Below are 16,671 nucleotides of genomic sequence, written 5' to 3' on the forward strand. Positions count from 1 at the left end.
CCCCCCCCCAAAGCTAAAAATGAGTTCCCCTGTTAAAGATGAATTTTATTTTTAAATTATTTGAAAACAAAATGTTCGCTTTCAAGGTAGGGGAGAAACACAAAGTTAAGCTATTACTATTTTTACTATTAGTCATTATAGTTACTATTTTATATAACTGTGGGTTTATATTTTGACATGATTAAAGTGTCACTAACTCATACTATGTTTTTTGTACTCTTGCAGGTTCAGAACAAGCAGGAGAAGAAGCCAGGAACCCCTCCTCCTGTCCCGGTTGCTCCTCCTGTAAATACTCGCCCTGCCTCCCCACCACCTGCCAACAAAGCCCCAGCCGCCCCTTCCTTGTCTATAAACATTCCACGATTCTACTTCCCCAGAGGACTGCCCAGCCCCGGCAACAACCATGATGACAACATCACCAAAGTTGAAGCCACCTTTGCCAGTATTGAAGATGAAAAGGCAGATATTTATGAAATGGGGAAGATTGCAAAGGTAAATACATTACATGGTCCTCTAGGCTTGAAGAAAGAGAGCAAGTTGTAGGATTTAGTTACCAGCCTAACCCATGAGGTTGTCACACCGCACAGCCACATAAACCTCCCCGCAGATTATACTTCACTAGAAAACACAAACTTGTCCGGGGATGATTTATCCCTTTTTCTAAAAGCTTGGTCACAGTATCAGAATGGTACTTCTTCCTTATTGCAGCTGTTTGCACCAATAATTTCTCCTATCTTGCTGAGTCCATGGAAGGATGTAATACATAAATTAGGTGATAAATGTTGGGAGAAGTTGAATAAATAGAATTAATGGTTCGATGTGTATCAGTGCAGTAAGCAGGTAGGTCATACGTGCATTGGAGCCATTTTATTAGGACATGTGCTATATGTTGCCTTTGTAACTGTTCTGTTTTTTTCTTTTTTAAATATTTTAATCAAATTGTGTTAACTTTCTCTGCTCTCTGTAGATATGTGGCTGTCCACTGTACTGGAAAGCAGCTCTGTTTAATGCGGCCGGTGGAGAAAGAACAGGATTTGTGTCTGTGCATTCATTTATTGCTATGTGGAGAAAGTAAGTATTGAAACATAACCTGTTTACCCTCTTTTTACACGTTGTTTTGATCAGTACAGTAAAACCATGAAGGATATGGAAATCTCTTACTAAATATATTGTATGCCTTTTCTATAGTTGCAGTATTATCACTACCTCTTACAATGTTATACATATACACATGTGTTGGTAAATAAACAATTTTATTGGCAGATTGTTATGAGAAATGAGCGATAGATTTTTTTTATTTGCATGTTGCTCTGAAAGATGCATTTAATGTATTTTTATATTTATTACAGGTTGCTACAGAACTGTCATGATGACACTTCAAAATTCATCTACTTTTTGGCAAAGCCTGGCTGCAGCTATTTAGAACAAGAAGACTTCATCCCTCTCCTGCAGGTAACCCCTGGGGGTTTTATTAAATTCTGCACTACTTGATTGCTATTTTTTTTTTTTTTTGCTCCAATAATATGTATGTAAACCATCACAATACATTTCGCCTATTTTCTGCCCTTTGGTCTATTGAAGTGTATCTTCAGGCGTGAAATTAAAGTTTACCATATAAAGGCAAAATCAAATGTAGGATTACTTTTAATTTTTTTTTTCTTGTAAGATTACTTACAAGATTGCTAGGAAATGACCTTCTAATTCTGCCATGTACTTTTTGTTTTCCTGTCTTGCACCAGTGAAATCAGTGAAAGCCCTCAACCCAGGCAGCAGTCTGTAGATAAGACAGAGCACAGAAGGCTGGCATGACCCCTGATGCAGATTCATAGCTAGAGTTCTGCAACTGGCAAAGCTCAGTCTCCCTGCTGTTTGCAGACGTCTTGCTGTGACCTAGCAGGGAGTGTATCTAACCATATAATATATTTGAGATATATATATATATATATGTGTGTATGTATGTGTGTGTGTGTGTATATGTGTGTGTGTATATATATATATATATATATATATATATATATATATATAACAAATATTTAAGAAATAAAGAGAGAGCACCTTTTTTTTTTTTTTTTTTACAATAATTTATTTAAAAAGTGCGCAATTTAACATACAAGGCTAAACAGAGCTTGACTGATCTAACAAGAAGAAAACATTTATAGAGACAGAAGTCCATGATTACATTTAAGTATGTGATATTTATCCAAAGGATCGAGAAAAGCTTTGGGAAAATATGGTTGTCTCTTTCCCGAAGCGTTTCGCCATATGGCTTCTATAGGGGGAGGGTAATATTGGAAATCCTTGGTAACACTACAATAAGGTCTTGAGGATTTAGAGAATATAGAAACACTGGACTCTGCAAGGAAGATCTGGGGGATATGAAGTGTGCCAGAGCCTATATAAAGACTGTCCAGCTTCAGCCGTTCTCTCTTCATTCCTTAATAATTTGTTGGGTTTCTCTCAGTGCCTATTTGCTGAAAGACTGGCAAAGTGTATGTATTGACGAGGTGTGGTAAGTCTCCTCTCTGTAGAACTTTTTAGAACTGGTAAGCCCTCATTGTGGTTGTCCTTAGTTTAAATCCAGTTGTATTAGTGGGGTAACTCACAGGCAAGGGCCAGACATGGAATGCATAGGAGAATAGATTGCCTTCCTTTCCAATACTCCAATGATTTGTCTTTTGCAGGAAATGTAAATTGTGAACCTTTTTCTTTAGAAGGGTAACTATGGTCATGAAACCAATCTGGACTATGTGTGAGACGGGATATATGATTTGCAATATTATTTATTGGTGTATTTTACATTTTCTTGACATTGATTAAATTAATTTCAGCTAAGTTTGCAATTTTACATTCTTTTTATATGATTCATAATTCACCTTTCTGTTTCAGGACATTGTTGATACACATCCTGGATTAACATTTCTTAAGGAAGCTCCTGAATTTCACTCCCGGTACATAACAACGGTGAGTGCTCAGACATGTTACTTGGAATACATTTTTAAAGTTAAATGACAGTTTGGCATAACGTACAATGTAAACTAATCTCCCAGCTTCCTAATTCCTTGTGAACCTCAGTGTCCCAATCCACTTTTTTATTTATGGACAAGCGCACCTCAGCTGATGCTTTTAATGTATGATTCGCTGTAAATCCCAGCTTGGTTCCCTAAGAGACAGTTGACTTACTAATTTTACTTTTCTGTATTTTCTCTAATAATCGTGCAAAAATCTTGATATGTTCATGTAGGAGTTTTTGGAAAATTCCTTCCACTTCCTTTTGTGCCTGTAGAATCCTGTTAGAAGCCTAGCTGATGTCCCATCTCTTTCTAGCCCACTTTGGCTCTTCCAATTGCACTGGGCATAAATGTTTTATGTTTAACAACACAAGAGAATAGAAAGTATGTATACACGCCCTCTGCATTCTTTCAGCAAGTCACATGTCCAGGTTACATAGTAGGTCAGGTTGAAAAGAGTCCATCAAGATCAACCACTATTTCCTGTTTTTACATAGCACTGGCATATTACACACTGCAGAATCATTCACGTCAAGCACTGATGTATAGGAGTTTACATTAGATTTGCATTAGAGTCAATCTGTAAATCAATTCTAATTTGTAATAAAATCTCAACAAGTTAAATCTATTTAAAATATTGACCAGTATATGGCCAGCATTAGTTTAAAGTTACATACACAATTTGGATAATAGTTGATAGAATCATGTTGGGGGACCACTGTACATGTCAAATTTTCACCCAAGATGAACGGTTGTGCGCATCGTCAGTGAAAATTTGACATGCGCAGTGGTTCCCTGACATCATTCATCAATTCACAGTGACAGATTGATGAACGACTGATTGTAAATGACAGCTGGACATTCCTATGGAGCAGATCTCTATGTTGATCAGGTGCTTTATGTAATCTGTGTAAATTTTGTTGTTGAACCTTGCAGGTCATTCAGAGAATATTCTACACAGTAAACAGGTCATGGTCAGGAAGGATCACACCTACTGAGCTTCGCAGAAGTAACTTCCTGCAGGTAGGAATGTCTACCATAACTTACTTCTAATATAAGAGGGGTTGGTATGTTTTCTATATATCCATTTATTTTTTACATATGCTGTGAAAACATCCTTCTGGAATGTAAGCTTTTCTGGGTAGGGTCCTCTCTATTCCTCACTGTCACTGTCTGTATCTGTCTGTCATTTGCAACCTTAAATGTACAGTGCTGCGTAATATGTTGGCGCTATATAAATCCTGTTTAAAAATAATTCATAGCTTTTTATAAATGGGGTGTATCATTCTACATATTGTACATCAACAGCACAGATATTAGGTTTAGTGTTGATTTTGCATCTTTTTCGTTAGACACTGGCTTTGCTTGAGGAAGAGGACGACATCAACCAAGTGACAGATTACTTTTCCTATGAACACTTTTATGTCATCTACTGCAAGTTCTGGGAACTGGATACTGACCACGACCTGTACATCGACCAGAAGGACTTGGCAAGATATAACGATCACGGTAAGTGTGAATATTGGGAAAATGCACTGCAGGAAAAGGGTCCTTCTACCTTTCAGCTACTGCATGAGGTCATCAGGTTTAAAGGATTTATATATTTAAAGAAAGTATTTTATTCTATTACAGAAACAGGATTTTTTCTTGTTTTGCAGCCGGGGAGATTAATACATTTTAGCTGAACAGCAATGAATGTTTGTTACATCAGGACTCTGAAAGGGTAGTTGTTGGAGGCACAGCTGTGCTGAGAAGCAGAATTGTCAGTTCAGCAAAAGAAACTAGGAGAATGCCTGTTTGCAGATCCCCTGCTGTAGTACTGGGCACTTCCAGGTTCATGCTGAGAGTCCTGGAATCAAGAATAGCGTCTGTGCCTCACCCTCTGATGTCTATATAAAGCAAACCATTCATATAGTACCAGTTAGGACAAGGTAAAATTTTACCTCTTCTGGTGTGAAAAGGTGACATGATCACTTTTTTTATTATTATTACTGCGTGGAGCATTATCTAGATTTATCGCACATGTAAACAGGTTTTCCACTTATTTTTTATGAAGGCAGAGACTCCAAAAATCGCATACTGATCTACAACCACAAATTGTCAAAACTCTTTTGAAAGTTTTTTTTTTTTTTTCATTGTTCAGAACTAGCATTTGATTTTAAGTAACTGAAATAATGAAGATACATAAAATAAGCCTTGACATGTGCAACTGATGTCCATAAGAAGAAACTGGGGGGGGGGAACAGAATCAGTTTGCAACATGCGGATACAGAACGCTTGTAGTGATGAAAGCATGTTAATGACAGATTAAGACAGAATTACTGAACTGTACTTGAAGCATGGTATGACATTTTTTTTAAGGTCTTTATATCCAGATCTTTATTTTGTGAGGTTTGGTGTGATGTGGAGAATCTCTTGTCATGCACAAATTTAACCTGTGTGGTTTTATTTGAAGATTCTATAATGTAGGTAAAAATTGGTAATGGGAATGCATAGAGAAGAATCCCTCTTCTCTGTATTAGAAAGAAATACAAACATTATTAAAGTCTAAAATAAGGTAAATCTGTATGGATAAATAGCTTTGAGTTGAGAGAACGTCAGCTTTGCAGTGTATTGGGATGTATATATTGGAGAATGACACACTACTGGGAGGTTTTTGTTATTTAACCTCCCTGGCGGTCTAATCATGTCAGTATTTTTACACCAAAAGCTGTACATTGTTTTGCATGGAAATTTATTTTACATTGTAGACCTATGATTTTTAGGCATAATTCACTAAAAAAAACACAAAGATCTGGTAAAACAAGGGTGCAAAAAATTCTGAAACCTGTATTATAACTGTACAGTAGCGCATATATATATATATATATATATATATATATATATATATATATATATACCTGTATTACTGTAAAATGATTACTTTGTATTGGATTCAATACAGTTATTTGGTATTGAATCCAATAAAAAATAATTTCAATTTCCCGCCTCGCCTCCCTTACGCATTGACGTCACCGGGAACTCCCGGGAAGATCAGAAGAGGACGCGGCTGAAGAATGGGATCTAACGGGCAGTATGCCGATGGGACCAGGTAAGTGTTTTTTAAAATGTTTTTAGCTACCCTGAGTGTGGCTCGGGGTTACTGCTTTCTGCATGTTTTTTTTACCCTGAGCCACCCTCGGGATTACCGCCAGGGAGGTTAACAAGTAATATTGCTGAACAACTTAGATGAATAAATCCCTAAACCAAAATCGTAACAAAATACAAAACGTGAGGATTTACAGAAGTTGTATATTGATAGATCTGTGCGTTCTGCTGGCATTCTGAACTCCTCACAATGGAGTGTATCTGTCACAGCCCCCATCAGTTTGGGTGAATTGTTCAGTAATTATTGGTCATCCTGCTATATTTGTGTTTGATTTCATGAACTATTTTGTTTTGTTTTTCTTTCTAGCTTCTTCAAACAGAATTATTGAGCGGATATTTTCTGGAGCAGTAACTAGGTAACATAAGGCTTTTCTGTTATAAATGTTTCTATTGCTCAGGATGTAAATAGGAATTGATCTTCTTAAGGAATTTTACATAATAAGAGAGGACTTGGGGATAATGGGGTTTGTATGGATTAGGTATTATATATATATTTGCCCTGTACAGGCTGTGTGAATGTCCATTGTGTTCAATGTAAAAATATAAAATTTTGCCTCTAACCTTATTATCTGCAGTAGCCTCCAATGATGTTCAGTAGACAATAAAATATTCATACAGACCCAGAATTCCCTGCGTCTCTTCCCAGGTGACAGGTGTTGTGCAATAGCATTTGTCATCTCTAAAAATTGTTGTTACTATTAAAATATGAAGGCGAATAGCACAGAAATGAGGAGAATGAGAATCTTGACACTGATCCTCAATGTTTTTCTAATGTAACTCTGTATGTAGCTGTTACACTGTATTTTCTCAAAATTTCATTCATTAATTGAAAAGACCTCTTATCCCAGGAGCATGTTCATTCAGAGTAATGTTGTATATCATATATTCACAGGGGGAATGCTGTACAGAGGGAGGGCAGAATGAGCTATGCTGAGTTTGTTTGGTTCCTGATCTCTGAGGAAGACAAGAAAAACCCCACCAGGTAATATTTTGGATTCCATTCTCTATATTAGAAGACATGTTGTGCAGTGTTTGTGTAACACATAGCTGATGCCTCAAAGAAACCTCTCATTCAAACACAATATTTCACAGTGCTGGAGAACTGATTGTGATCATATAAATAAAATAAAAACCTGTCCCTGTGCCAGAGTTAGGTAGATTCCAAGGTGTGCCAATGCCATCTAGTGGTAGAATATATGAACTGCTGGTACAACCCACTAAACTGGAAACTTGATAAAGCAAACAAAAAAAGTTACTCGATTATATTTTTGCTTTTGTACATAATATTTAAAGTGGTGTGTTTAGGTAATGGTGTTGACAGCATTGGTGCCAGTTGCAGCCCACCCCCTTGGTTCCAGAAACCACCCCATGCAGGGAGAGCTGAAAAATCTCCCTTAAATTAAACATAAATGTTGAACTGTGAATGATAATTGCCCACTTTTTTAGTGTGTTGCATTCAAATGAAGCAGAAAATATATTTACAATAAATATTCAAGTGGAGTGTGCTGCTTAATTTCAAAAAGCTTCTTCTTTTAGGTAAAATTTTTTACTACATATGTTCTTGGTGTATGTTTAGCATTGACAGATCTGTACTAATATATTTAATTTAATGTCTCTTCTGAATGTGATTCCATTTACAATCACTAGACATTGATACCTAGTGTCACAATATAACCTTTTGTCAAAGTGAATCCATAAGCCCTAATCAATGGAATGCTTAATCAACTCTGTGACTAATAGGAATTCTTCTTTCTGGATTCAGGAAAACAAGTTCTCATTGTTCTCTGTTTTCCTGTCATTGATCTTAAGAATAGGATCTCTATAGATTTAGGCTGCAAAGTTTTTAATATTGCAACACACAGATGCCTTTGGTAATCTTGGGGGTTCATGTCACTGTCCATTTGTCTAAGATTATATCTATAACACACAGTTATCATAATAAACTCTCTTTATACTCATTTGCAAATCTCTAATAATTGGTTCATCAATGCTGAACTTTTCTTGGCATTTTTAGCATGGTAAACTCAGATCAGTAATAGTTTTCTGTTCACATTTTAGAATAAAACTTGTTTGTATTTTGCATGTGATTTATTATAATATTTAAACAGATCAGGGAGACTGATGTATAGATTGGTAGAAAAAATAAATAATAAAGCCATACAAGCCTTTTTTTTCTGTAGCCATTATGAAGGAGTCTCACTCATTGAATGAGAAGGTCAGACCAGAAAATGTTGTTGTTAGACTTTATTGCTGATGTAAAAGGCATGAGCAACTCAAATCACAACAAATCACATGCTTCCTTGCATGTTAGCTTCTCCTGTCTTCTTAAAGATGTTCCATATCCTCCTATAACAGATCTATATTGTGAAATTATATATATATAATATATATATATATAAAGACTGGATTACCTTCTTTAATCAGGTGTTTATGTGATCCAAGAGATCTGTAAGTTATTACTTAACACTGCAATGGCAATTATACAGCATAGTTGTGCAATAGCAAAACTTTTCATGAAAATATTACTTATTGAGCTCTGTGGTTGTTATAACTGATATGGATAGGCTTAAAATACTACATTTTGGTCTGCTACATTTTAGCTTGGGCTCTCCAGGGCTTTTACGTGGTTTGATCATGGCGTTAGAATTTGTATTGGTTCATTATCTAACAACTCTTCTGTCTTCTACCTGTAGCATTGAGTACTGGTTCCGCTGCATGGACCTGGATGGAGATGGAGTGTTATCAATGTATGAGCTGGAGTATTTCTATGAAGAGCAGTGTGAAAAGATGGAGACTATGGGCATTGAGCCGCTACCCTTCCAGGACTTGTTGTGTCAGCTCCTGGACCTGGTGAAACCAGAAGAAGAAGGTATTCATAATATTAGAATCTGTGAATACTAATAATGGTTTATAGTTGTGGTATGATATTGTAAATGTTGGTTAGTGACATGATGATTACTGAAGTGACCCTTTTGACAGACCTATAGCTAAAAGCTAGAAGATGACATTTTTTTGGAATCCCCCAATAGGTTGTGGAGCTTTCCTCTGTTTGTAGGATGGATTGTAGTTACCAATGCTCCTGTGATTAGAAATAGACGCTCTGATTAAAGCCTCCATATACTGATAGGACCCTTACCAACACAGGCTTCTCTCTCCTCACCTCAAAGAAAACTTCTATATCAAACACAGTAAAATAGGAGCACCAGAGACACACGGATGTTCTCTCTATTTTAATTTGAGGTTGTAAATTCCTAGATCAAGCTAAAGCTAGGTACACCTTAGCAATAATTATCGTTGGGAAAAGAAAGACTAACTATTATGCACGATTATTTTGAATGATCATATTGTGTACAATTCTGTACATGCTGTGTTCAAATATAATCCACCAAAAATGTACACACCCTAGATACGATCGTTTGAACGCTGCAGGAAGTGATGTGTAAAGGAGAAAGTGTACTAAGAACGATTGTTTCCAGCGACAATCCTCAGACGATCGATCATTAGTCGTTCATTTCCAATGATAATTATTGCAAGTGTGGCAACCCCCTTAAGCCTTGCCTGTACTTTACTATGCTTCAGTTCCAAACTCAAAGCATCATTCTTTATTAAATTGAAGCACAGTGGAGGCGTCCATGAAGAGTACCCAAATGCTTTTATTCAAAGGCTTTTGGTGTGTGTCAGGTGCTTTAAAAGGGTTTCTTTTCCCCTAGTAGTTTTGTCTTGTTCTCCCTCTCCTTCATTTTTTTATTTATTTTCTTGATACACTGCTTACTTTGTTTTCTTTTATGATATACAATGTGGCTACTATAACACCAGTGACACTGATACCTTTGCTACATGTGTGATTTTATTACATATTGCTCATCTGGAGCACTGTCTTTTCTATGTTTATTCATCTTCCATACTTTGACTACTTTTTCTTTTATATTTTACAATGTGCTTACAATGTGTCACGACTGATACTGTTACATTTGCTTAATGTTAAATTGTAATATTTATTCCTTTTTTTTCTTATGGCTCCCTCCGAGTACCACCCTTTTAAAATGTTTAGTCTTTTATATTTTTCTTTATTATTGTCACTCCCAGTTTTTTTTTATTATTAAATAAATATTTTATTTAAAAAAAAAAACAGTTTATTTAATTTAGTGGAGACACAGCCTTGGGGCCTTTTTTTGATCAGTGATGCCCAGCCAGTTTATTGCAGTGGTGCCAGCCCAGGTACCTGGCTTCTTCCCATTACTGGCACGTGAGGGCCCTAAGGGCAGTACAGCAGTATGTTAATGATTATTGAAGAACTTACACATAGTGACTGCTATAGATCTAAGTTTAGGCTGTATTGGTCAGTTTCAAATTTAATGGAATGAAAGGTGCAGCTTCTATAATGTTCTTCTATAATGATTCACCTCCATAGAAGGCCATATAGTAATACAAGATATAATATATATATATTTAATAACTGTTAAAGTTTAGGAAAGATGAATAGAAAATGTGTATTCTCTGGGTGTCTGATATCATTCCTACAGATTCCTCACAGTCTAAAAACATACTGGATTCCACCCATGTTAGCTCTTTGTATTTGTGTCTTCACGATGTGGTGTGTACCCTGATTATTAATAGAGATTAGTTCAGAGACAAGGACTGATATTAGTGGTTTAATGATCTGTGTAAAACAATGTAAAAAAGTATTGGCGCAGTATAAATGTACATACTGAATGATTTGATTTGGATGCCTGCATGATTATTCGATTGTTTCACTTTTACAGGTCGAATAACACTGAGAGACCTGAAGCGATGTCGAATGGCTCACATATTTTTTGACACGTGCTTCAATCTTGAGAAATACCTAGACCATGAGCAGCGAGATCCCTTTGCGATGCAAAAGGTACAACAGATTTCTGAGCATTTCCTATTGAAGAAAAGACTGCAGTAATAGTATTGCAGTCTGTAGACCTAACCTTGGGTGTAGATTTTTAGATGGTAAAATAACCTTGTGTATAAATTACAGGGAACAAGCCTGAAAACTAATGCAGACACACCACATCCTAGTACTGCTATGCTGCAATATCTTACAATATTGTGTTTGAGGTTTAGTACCCATTAAACAGGGCTGGTGGTAATGCATTGTATGTGACTGGCTTCACTCCAGTGCTGCTTGTATTTTTATGTTACTACTTTGTTACTGTTACACTTATTCTTCATGATGTAGGTAACAAGGTTTTGTTATTCTCCTGTACACTTTCTCAGTTTAATAAAACTTCTTCTCTGCAGGATGTAGACAATGAAACACCCGAGCCATCAGACTGGGACAGATATGCAGCAGAAGAGTATGAAATCCTTGTTGCTGAGGAAACTGCTACTGAACACTTACAAGAAGGGTAAGTAGTCACCGTCTTTGTGTTGTAGGATTCACACTAATCCAACACAACCATCTCATTGACCGTACAGATGTCACTACCTCCAAATTATTCTATGCACATTACAACCTAGAGCGGCTCCAGTGTTCAGCACCTTACTCCTGTATTACAGTACACATTTAATATAATAAACACAGCAAAACCTTTCACATACTTTTAGGACCTGTTATATAAAAGCGGGAGGACAACTTCTGCAGTGCAGTTTTTTGTAAGTCGGCTACTGGATTACAATATGAATCAATACGATCTTTATCTCTAGCCCCAATTGACAGCCCATTTAGAACAAACAATCTCAAATTGTGCAAAAAAAGTTTGTCACGTCTGTATATATGTAATGCTGGATTATGAATGGGCCTATACACCAAATTATTATTTGATGCAGTTTAACATTTTCCTATTACATCTCATTACAAAGTTCTGTGATCTAATCACTTTCTTACTTAATTCTTACTGCTGGGATGTGGCCCTGTGATCATTTACCAGGTATTTGCACAGTATTTGATTTACCATAACATGGTGATCTGGTCATAACAAACCTGCTGCAAAACTAGGCAGAAAAACTTTGGACAATAAGCCCCTTCCTTCTCTCTTAGTTTCACTGATTCCTTACTACTTATACCTTTTACATGCCAGTGGGACGGGAAATTGATGGCATTATTGTGCTTGTGTCACCAGGTCATTTGAAGATGACTATGAAGGAGAAGACATCATCACCGCTCCTGAGATTACCAATAAAATGGATAATCTGGTCATTTCTGATCTAACTGCATGAGGACAACCTCCATATATATCTCTGACTGGACAATCAGATTGAGCTGTATTTAAGGACTGAACCCCGGCCACAGGCAGACATGCAGGGGAAATATAGAAATATATTTTTTATGAATTTTTTTTTTTTTTTGTGAAAAGATTTGCTTTGTTTTTTTTAAGACACTCTGGAACTTGTTCTGCTTGTATTTCCTGCATTGTGTGTGCACACGATTGCTGTCCAATGAACAAAAGCCATGATGTGCAATATGTCTTAATAACTGTGCCACAGCTGTAGAGGAACCAATCAGATGTTTTATTTTATCTTTATAGGCGTTTTATTCACTCACCTATTAAATACTGCCAAGAATGGGATTTTTTTAACTATTGAAATGCCAGAATAGAGTTTAGATGTAGACAGAACCAAAATGGGAGTCAATGCGATAACCTCATTGGATAACACATTGGAGAGACATTTATAAGGGAGAAGATAACACAAATATTTATTTTTATTGTTCAAAAGTTGAATTGCTGTTATGTGTATAATTCATAACAATGCCTACATTTTGTATACTTGTATATAGCACAAACCCTATAGAACTCTCTATTTACATAGATCATATAAGGCTGGCAGAGCATTACGGGATTTTTTTAGATGTCCCAGCCTATTTCTTACTCACTCTGGGGATTTATATTAGTATGGAGTATAAGGAACATGATATCAGCCTCTGTATAAGGTTTTTTTTTTATATGGGTATTATACTTTAGAACAGAATAATAGTTCTAGCAGTAGATCATATTATAGTAAAGGGCAACCAGAACTTTAAAAGGAGGGGGGTGGGAACCTTCCTAATTTGAGCGCCTGTTAATCACATAAATTTAAATAGATTTAGCATCCATTGAGTGCTAAATCCCAAACAATTTATGTGGATCTTGCTTTAGCTAATCCCTATCACTGAAGTACAGTTTTTGCATAAACAGGACTGTGCACTGCAAGTAATGTGGGAACTGCTATGGTTGCTGCAATCAAATTAGTACAGGTTATTAAATACCAATAGCAACCATTTACTGTACAGATAACTTACTGCAGAAAGGAAAGGGCACCTGTCACTTCCAAGCAAAAATTAAGGATGTTTTGTGCTTGAAGTGTCAGGTATCTGATTTTTCTATGTAGAAAACTTTTTCTTTTTTATTATTTACAAGGTAATTATAATATTCCATAATGCTCAGCCAGCCGTGATTTGGCCATCTCATTGAATCTTTGTAATACTTTTGCCTTTTCTGAGTGTTGGTGTACATGGGTACATAAAGTGAAGTTGTACTTTTTTCTGTGTATGGAATAAGCCTTGACAATGCACAATCAACCTTATAATTTAGGCAGCTGTCATGTGGCAAAGTCACACAGGAGAGGCTATTACTGCTGTGTTCTCCATAGCCTCCCTTTTGAGAGAGCAGCAGGTGAATGACATCTGTTTGCCTAGCTAGAAAAGAAGCGATTCCATAGAGACTGGGGGAAGCAATTCTGATTGCCGCTGTGATGTCAGCCTACAGGTAAAGAAAGATCATAGCAAGCTACATAGAATATCTTAGTGTATATGTATAGTGTTATAACCTAAATCTTCATTTTGCTCCCCTGACATTGTAACTATGGGGTTCAGTGAGCCATCTATTCACCAGCTTCATTCCTCAGGGGCAGAGAGTGTTCCCATGTACACAAACACTAAGGCACTTATGGGGCATTTCATGTCCTAAATCTGTTCTGCTCTGTTTGCTGTAGTCTGCCTTAAATGATATTTTAGTGGTTTTCATATTTTTCTGACTTTGCCTTTCAAAGTGTCTGCGACTGTGCCTTCACGCTTTCTGGAAAGGTATATAAATTTGGAGTTTTATTTTGTAAGTAGTGTATATATATTAAATTGAAATAAGTGGTGCCAAAGTTGGTATGATGTGACTGGCCGTATTCCTGCTACTCCTGTCAATGTAACACAGCACTATCACAGTGTTCGATTTTCGCTGTCTGGTAAAAGGTTGTCTCAATAAAATGGGAAGTGAGGGGAAAACCCTCAAACAGAGCCCACAGAACAGTAAAACCTGAAGGATTCCACCCTTTACATGTTATACCCAAAAAGGTTTTTAGTTTTGGATTAGAAGTACACTTTAAAGGTGACAGAAAGCAGCACATTCTCATACAAAGGGGCTCTCCTGATTGGCTGTTATTTTTTTTTTTATAATATTGTATATCACACACTTGTTATAGTGAATAAAAGCTGAGCCAATTCTTAAAGAGAATAAAATGAATACAAGACAGCACCAGCTGGTTACTTCCACATAACCTGCTGAATTTGAAGTGTGAGGTGAATGAAAGCAGAACTTGTGTGTCCTATTTTTTACATATTGTGAACAATATCACACAAAAACAAATAATAAGCCAGCTTCTGTATATTATTATCTTGTATTTTTAGAGCAAAGACATATTTCCTGGCCCTTTACAAGAGGAACTTGCAATCCCAGCCATGTCTTTAACACTGTTGTTTAACATGGGGAGAACATACAAACTCCTTGCAGGTAGCATCCTGGCTGGCAGTTAAATCTAGGACCCTAGTAGAGCAGCGGTCCCCTACATTTGCGACGTCATGCACCACTAAATTTACAGACTCTGCACCGCGAATGCGAGGGGGGTCGTGTGTCACTCACAGGGAAAGAAACTTCCCCCAGAGTGACATCATGAAACCAAAACCTGCCCTAAGCCTGCAATGCATATGGGAGAACTGGTCCTGTGCTCCGCGGATCTGGCCAGTGCACCCCCTAGCGGGGTCAGGAGGAGTGTTGGCTATTAAACCACCATTTAAATATGCAAAGCCTCTATTCGATGCAGCTGGAATAACTATCTTGAGGACCTTTGTTATAGCTCACCAATTGTTTATTTGTTCATTCAGAGTACTTTTAGCTACTAATTGTTTGAGCCTTTTGGCCTGGTTCACACAAACTTTAGTGTATGTTCTGTTACACAGGCTGTATAAAGCAATTACAAACAGTAACCTGTTGGCAAGATTCATATTTCTTGACAAATTTATAGCACTCTTCTGCTTAATCATGTGACTGTCAAGCAGCCCTTGGTGCTTTAATGCAACAGTGGACTTTACACACAGATAAAAGATAATTAATAGAAAGATAATGTAAGCACTGCATTAATTAGGGCTAAAAAGGAACCTTATGCAAACCTAAAATTCATCCTTAACCTGACTGTGAGTATTTTTGAATACTGATAGTATACCTATTTGACAAATATATTATTTTCTCACAATTCCTTACAGAACCGATATCATAGCTGTAGGTTGCAGACTTATTATTCTATTAAATAGCACTAGGTTGCCACTAATGTGTTCAGCACTAGGGCTTGTTTGTAGCTTTTTCGTATCGCCTCGTATGAAAAGCTCAACTTTCTGGGTTATTTGATGTTGGGCAGGTGTTCAAATTTCATGACTGCACAAAACTATTTTGGTTGGAAAAGCCATACCCAAGATTTTTGTTCTCCCCTAATTTGATTTTGTAATTTTGTATTAGCTACACTAACTGGAATCTGTATCCAGATGGTGCATAATCCTGGGTTACCCCCCACAATATGCAAGGATTGAAGGAACACAAACCTGCCTTTGTGTGCTATAGAAAATCGTGTAGACAATTTGTGGAAGCCCAGTCCTTTACTGCTGATCCCTTCAGGGAATACTGTTACACAACAGTATTTTATAGAGATAATCTATGCAATTAGATCTCGTTCCCTGTAAATATGTGACAACCAACATTTAGTGAGAATGAGTAGACTGAATTTATGCTATTAAGTATCGGTGTAATTTTATTGTGTGAATCATATTTTTAGCTGTATGTTTGGAAGAAGTGAGTTGTGTTTGTGTGACATCCTTTGTGCTTTTCTTTGGGGCAAGGGAGCTTAAGTCCAAAAGAAAATAAAAACTAATTATGCATCTAATTTATATTTTGAGTTGTTCTGACATATTGTGGGAGCCCAAAGTCATAAAACATGTGGGATATGGTAAAGATATTGACGATTTGGTTCTGATATTATGGAGCAGTGTTTTTCTGCCCCTTGAAATAACTTTCAGGTCTTCAGGGAACCCTTAATGTAATTACTATATCCATAGCTCACAGTACGAGTGTGGCAGTAAAAAGATCATTGCTAACCGTTTTAAACTGACTTGAGCGTCACACTTGGTGGCCGACATCCAGGGGTGAAGTGGAGCGGGCACAGGTGGGAACACTGTGCCCTCACTTTTTTCGGGAGTGGGCACACTGCAGGCTCAGGTCTGGTATCATGACGTCACTTTGGGGGAGATGTCTTC

The 16,671-nt window shown here is 36.8% G+C and overlaps 1 protein-coding gene across 2 annotated transcripts in view; it reads left to right on the top strand.

The window, feature by feature from the left end:
- PPP2R3A (protein phosphatase 2 regulatory subunit B''alpha) overlaps positions 1-14,260 on the top strand; it is a 52,513-nt gene extending 38,253 nt beyond the window's left edge. For both annotated transcript variants that reach the window (XM_072407609.1, XM_072407610.1), the window contains exons 2-13: positions 226-492; positions 968-1,071; positions 1,350-1,452; positions 2,887-2,961; positions 3,945-4,031; positions 4,361-4,517; positions 6,463-6,511; positions 7,048-7,137; positions 8,849-9,024; positions 10,919-11,037; positions 11,424-11,530; positions 12,245-14,260. In XM_072407609.1, coding sequence (XP_072263710.1) covers positions 226-492; positions 968-1,071; positions 1,350-1,452; positions 2,887-2,961; positions 3,945-4,031; positions 4,361-4,517; positions 6,463-6,511; positions 7,048-7,137; positions 8,849-9,024; positions 10,919-11,037; positions 11,424-11,530; positions 12,245-12,341 — 1,431 coding nt within the window. In that variant the 3' untranslated portion in view covers positions 12,342-14,260. The remainder of the gene's footprint in view (positions 1-225; positions 493-967; positions 1,072-1,349; positions 1,453-2,886; positions 2,962-3,944; positions 4,032-4,360; positions 4,518-6,462; positions 6,512-7,047; positions 7,138-8,848; positions 9,025-10,918; positions 11,038-11,423; positions 11,531-12,244) is intronic.
- Positions 14,261-16,671: the final 2,411 nt, after the last annotated feature.

Source organism: Pyxicephalus adspersus, chromosome 4 (genome assembly GCF_032062135.1).
Source record: "Pyxicephalus adspersus chromosome 4, UCB_Pads_2.0, whole genome shotgun sequence".
In the NCBI taxonomy this organism is placed as follows: Eukaryota; Metazoa; Chordata; class Amphibia; order Anura; family Pyxicephalidae; genus Pyxicephalus; species Pyxicephalus adspersus.